Below are 5,452 nucleotides of genomic sequence, written 5' to 3'. Positions count from 1 at the left end.
CCCTCTGGGGCCTCAAGTATGCTCATTTCTGGTGTGTTCTTGTGTTATAGTTGTTTGTGAACTATGAGAGGCATGTGCCTAAGAGCAATGAAGTGTTTGCCGTCTGTGGGCTGCTGCGTGACTATATGAGTGTCTCTTTTCACGTCCAAGGACGTGTGTCGAACTGCGGTTTTGGGTCTACATACCTGTTCGGTGCCTAAGGATAATTTTTTTTTTTAATTTATGATAGTCACAGAGAGAAAGAGAGAGAGAGGCAGAGACATAGGCAGAGGGAGAAGCAGGCTCCATGCACCGGGAGCCCGATGTGGGATTCGATCCCGGGTCTCCAGGATCGCGCCCTGGGCCAAAGGCAGGCGCCAAACCGCTGCGCCACCCAGGATCCCAGGATAATTTTTTTAAATATTTTTTTATTTATTCATGAGAGACACAGAAAGAGAGAGAGGCAGAGACATAGGCAGAGGGAGAAGCAGGCTCCATGCAGGGAGCCCGACGTGGAGGACTCGTCCCCAGGATCAGGCCCTGGGTTGAAGGCGGCGCTAAACCACTGAGCCACCTGGGCTGCCCCAGTGCCTAAGGCTAATTAATTGTGATTCTGCGTGTGTCTGCACCTATGTAGGGATTAAGTGTCTACGGGCTGCTGTGTGCCTGGTGATGTGTCTCCTGCGCCGAAGGGGGTGCGCACCTGACCGCGGTGTGTCCGTGTGGCCGCGTGCAGGCAGGCGGTGTGTCTGATCCCAGGTGCGTGCGTGCGAGCTGCGTGTCTGAAGGCTTTTCGAGTCTGCAAGACGCGCCTTTTACCCCCCGGGATATGGGAAGTGTGTGCAGCCGCGTGCCCGACAGGAGCGTGGGACGCTCGGCCGGGATCGGTCCTCGCCCAGTCCCGCGAGTCACGGCCGCGGTCACTGCCCGGGCGCCCCGGACCCGGGTCCCCCGGCGGGGCGGGGCGGGGCGGGGCGGGGCCTCGGACGCCCCGCCCCCTAGGCCGCCCCGCCCCCTGGGCTCCAGCCCTCTCATTGGCCGCGCGCGGCGTGACGTCACGGGGATCGCAGCCCGAACCCAGGCGCCGGGCGAGCCGGAGGCAGTGCGGGTCCGCGGGGCTCTGCTGCGTCTCGGCCTCGCCTCCCGGCCGCGGGCGCGTCCCGCCGCCGCCGCCGCCGCCGCCGCCGCCGCCGCCATGGTGTCCCCGGTCACTGTGGTGAGTGAGCGAGCGAGCGAGCCGGCGTCCGGCGCGGCCGGCGCCCCCCGGCCTGGGGACCGGGCTGCGGCAGGCCAGGCCGCCGGGGCCGCCGGGGCCGCCGGGGCCGCCGGGGCCGCCGGGGCCGAGCAAGGGCGGGGGTCCCGGGCCGCGGCGCCCCTCCTCCTCCGCGCAGCGCCCGCGCCCCGGCGGGAGGGAGGAAAACAGCGGGCACGTGACTCGGAAGCGTGACTTTGTTGCTGTGTGTGTGACGCGGGCCGGCGGGGCGAGAACCGCGACCGCGCGCGGCCGACCCCGGGGCGGCGGGGGCCTCCCGGGGACCGCCCGGGGACCCCGGCCCGCACCGCTTCCCCCGGACCCGGATCCTCCTCGTAGAAGCAAGCCCGGGCCCGGGGGGGGGCGCCCCCGAGTGCGAGCAGGGGGGCCCTTCTCGCCTGACATCCCTTCCTCTTGAGACGTTCTCAGCTGGAACCTGGGTCGGTCCGCGCACCCCTCCTCTCCTGGTGTCGGACTCCCCGGGACGGGCCGAGCCTCCCCGGCTGCTGCTCCGGCCTGTTTCTCCTTATAGGAAACACGGGGCTGGGGAGGGGTGTGGAGCGGGCGCTGGTGCCCCCGAGGCCTGGCGGGTGGCTGCTGGGAGGAGCCAGGGACTGTGGGGTCGGTGGTCTGGGCCGGGCTGCCCCTCGGCCCCGGCCCCGGCCCCTGCCCTGCTGAGCCTGGATGGGGGAGATCTCCGTAGGAAGGGACTTAGCCATCTTCTCTCCCTGCCCTCACCCCTGGCGGAGCAAGGGCAGGCTGGGATCCTGGACCTACCACCTGCCTCTTCCCAGCCTCCCTCGTCACCGTCTGAGCAGCCCTCAGGTAACCGGCAGTGTGGGAGTCAGGGTGGCCCCGAGCCTCGTGCTGGACAGCTCACCCAGCCAGAGGCACAATCATTTAGGGCAGAGCGTGTGTATACAGGGAACCTCGGCAGTTCTGAATGGCCCGCAGAGACCCTGTGCCCAAAGCCCCAAGAAAGGAGCTCCAGGAGATCACAGATCCAGAGTATCTGCGCTAGCCCCCTCCCTCAGCTTGGAGAGGATCCGGAGTGGCCTGGGACACACCTTTCTGGAGCTGCCCTCCCCCCTAATCGGGCTGAGGCCGAGTCAGCTGCTCTGACTTCTCCCTCGCAGTTCCACATCTCCTCCCAGCCAGTCTGCTGGCTTCAGATCAAAAGCTGGAAAGAGAACCCCTCCCCTGCTTCCTGCCTCTCTTTTTGATGAGCTCTTGAGTTGCTCTTGTTCTCTGGGAAATGAGAGTGACCCACAGACAGCGCCCCCCTCCCCCAACTCCCCAATCCCTGAAGTCGTTCTTTCTCCAGCCAGCACTCCTGTCTCCTCTCCTTGCTCTTGATGGTACCTTTAGGCTGGTACCTTTAGGGGCAGCTGGAGTGGAGGCTGAGGAGCACACTGGCCCAGGAGAGAGCCCGTCGGGGCGGAGGACCCACCCTCACGCATTCCTGGCACTCTCAGGGTGTTGCCAGGGCCCTAAGCCTGTGCCCTGGCCCCACTGCGGAGGATCACGAGTTGGCTAGTTGTGGCGTCTCTGTGGTTTCCTGCTGACTGCACTCCATTCCAGACGGCTGGTGGCCTAGAGGGGTTAAAGGGGCTTTGGGGAAGGACAGGGAGGGGCCAGGAAGGCAGAAACATTGCCTGTAGGAGGGGACTTTATCCCAAGATCTGTTTTCTGCTCAGTGAGTGACTATTCTGGTCCTGCTTTGGGTCAAGAATGCGCACGGGCCAACCAACCGCAGGGACCGCAGGAACGGGGGGAGCCCTCCCCCTTCCTAATCAGTTAGGCCTCAGGGTGGTGATGGGAATGTTCATACTTCGCTAGGTGGTTGGGGCAGGCCAAACTGGGTTTCTCTGTGTGTGTCCTCTCTCCTCGGGAGGTGGGTCTGGCTCTGGGGTGTATGTCTGGGTTGAGGGTGCTGGCTCTGAACACCTTTGTGGGCTTCTGAGCTCCAAGTGCTGAGTGCTGCCCTTGTCCTGTGTCCTCCAGGTGAAGAGTGAGGGACCCAAGCTGGTGCCCTTCTTCAAGGCCACCTGCGTGTATTTTGTGCTCTGGCTGCCTTCGACCAGCCCATCGTGGGTCAGCGCCCTCATCAAGTGCCTGCCCATCTTCTGCCTCTGGCTCTTCCTTCTGGCCCATGGCCTAGGATTCCTGCTGGCCCACCCCAGTGCCACCCGCATCTTTGTGGGGCTTGTCTTCTCCGCTCTAGGTGATGCCTTCCTCATCTGGCAGGACCAGGGCTACTTTGTGCACGGTCAGTTGCCACAGTAGCTACCTGGGAGGAATCCTGGGGCTGGGTGCTTAGAGGGTCATAGGTGGCAAGGATTTGGGAGAGGGAGCTTTGGAAGAAGAACATGGAGAATCTGAGGGGTTCTGAGGCCGATGACTATGGGGCCCTGGTTGGAGGATTACCTTTACAGATGGTCTGGTGATCAGTTCTGGAGTTCCTCAGGGGAAGGGGCGGGTATATCTTTGTGGGTTTCTTCCCACCCCCGATACTCCCCAGACAAAGCTCCTGGGTTATCCCAAGCACTCCTCTCCTGCCCCCACCCCATGACTCACCTGAGCCTGCCCTCTGCATCCCTTCATCCCCTCTCACTCCCAGGTCTGCTGATGTTTGCCGTGACCCACATGCTCTACGCCTCGGCCTTTGGCATGCGGCCATTGGCTCTACGGACAGGTCTGATGATGGCAGTGCTGTCCTGCCTGGCCTATGCTCTTCTCTACCCGTGCCTCTCAGATGCCTTCACTTATCCGGTGGGGGTCTATGTGGCCCTGATCGGCTTCATGAGCTGGCGGGCTTTGGCAGGACTGCGGCTGGTCGGGGCAGCCTGGCGCTGGACTGAGCTGGCAGCAGGCAGTGGTGCGGTGCTCTTTATCATCTCAGACCTGACCATCGCCCTCAACAAGTTCTGCTTCCTCGTGCCCTACTCCCGGGCGCTCATCATGTCCACCTACTATGCTGCCCAGATGCTCATCGCCCTGTCAGCTGTTGAAAGCCGGGAGCCAATGGAAGACTACAGACTGAGCAAGGCCAACTGAGAGGCCAGGGTCTGGTTACCCCTGTCTTCTTCTGGGACGGGGGTCTAGAACCTGCAAGAACTGGGTCAGGACGGCTGTAGGTCTCACCTGCGGCAGCGATTACCACCCGGGAAATGTAGAAGTGAGGGGGTAAGCAGGAAGAGGATCTCTCTAGCAAAGCTGGTGGTCTGGAACAATTCTGAGAGCTGAAAAGAGCCAGCCTAATTCTCCTTACTGGGGCCAGAATTAGACATCTCCCCACCTCTAACCCCATCGGGACTGTCAAAACCCCTCTGGAGGGTGATGGTGCTCAAGTGTCTTGACCGCCTCCCACTTCTACTAGATGGAAGAGTCTGACTCACCCACTCCCACTCTTTGTAATCTGCACAGTTAAGGGAAGAGGGGAGAAATCTGAGCTGAGATGACCCAAGCCCAGGGCTTGAAGCCCCTTTTGCAGGCCCCTAGTTGGGAAGACTGGAGGAGGATGGAATCTCCCTTTCCTTCATCTCTCCTTATTACTTGAACAATCTCAATTTCTAAGTGTTGGGTGGGAAGATGAAGGAGTGTCTGTCCGGGTAGGCAAGACTGGGGACTTCATTGGCCTGGGGGCTTGGGTTACCAAGGATTCAGGTTGGTCCCATCTCTCTCAGAGGCTAGCCCAGCGTGCAGGCCCACTACCACTACCCTTAGGACCCTATCCCCAGGGCTAGGGTGAACCATGCCAAAGGAAGGGGCCAGCCTGTCTGTGTGTCTGTGCACGTGAGTCTGTGTGTGTGTGGTCTGTCTCCCAGCCTGTCTATGTCTTGCTCTGCCATCTGTCTCTGTCCTGCTGTCTAAGTCTTATAGAGAGAGAGCCTCAGGGAGTTGCTGCGGGGGTGCTGAGCCTGGCTTAGAGAGCTGGGACCCCACCCTGCCTCCATCAGTGCTTTCCTCTCTGTCCCTTCAGCACTGAGAGTGAGAGGAGGGGCCTCCGATGACTTTCTAGGGTCATAAGACCTAAGGCACATTCAATGCAAAAGGAGCAAGGATGGGTGGGACAACTCTATCCTTTGCTGCTTATGTGAACAAAAAAATAAAAACCAAAGGCCATCGCTGGCCTGCTTATCTCCCTGTGTGGCATATGCCTGTCCTGGAGAGGAGGGTATGGGGGCATGGTGCCAGGGCCCTGGATGTCCTTACAGCTTG

The 5,452-nt window shown here is 61.5% G+C and overlaps 1 protein-coding gene across 2 annotated transcripts; it reads left to right on the top strand.

Moving 5' to 3' along the window:
* Nucleotides 1–1,089: 1,089 nt before the first annotated feature.
* TMEM86A (transmembrane protein 86A) lies at nucleotides 1,090–5,373 on the top strand. 2 transcript variants are annotated; one of them, XM_055317678.1, is made up of 3 exons: nucleotides 1,090–1,195; nucleotides 3,236–3,500; nucleotides 3,852–5,373. In XM_055317678.1, exons 1-3 carry the CDS (start codon nucleotides 1,175–1,177, stop codon nucleotides 4,286–4,288), a joined length of 723 nt encoding a protein of 240 aa, XP_055173653.1. In that variant the 5' UTR covers nucleotides 1,090–1,174; the 3' UTR covers nucleotides 4,289–5,373. The 2 variants fall into 2 exon arrangements, with proteins under 2 accessions (XP_055173653.1, XP_055173652.1); XM_055317677.1 differs by lacking the exon at nucleotides 1,090–1,195 and adding an exon at nucleotides 1,289–2,056.
* The last annotated feature ends 79 nt before the right edge of the window (nucleotides 5,374–5,452 follow it).

The sequence above is a fragment of the Nyctereutes procyonoides genome, unplaced genomic scaffold (assembly GCF_905146905.1).
Source record: "Nyctereutes procyonoides isolate TBG_1078 unplaced genomic scaffold, NYPRO_anot_genome, whole genome shotgun sequence".
NCBI lineage: Eukaryota > Metazoa > Chordata > Mammalia > Carnivora > Canidae > Nyctereutes > Nyctereutes procyonoides.
The sequence above is the reverse complement of the archived record's forward strand: the minus strand, read 5'-3'. Positions and strand labels throughout refer to the sequence as shown.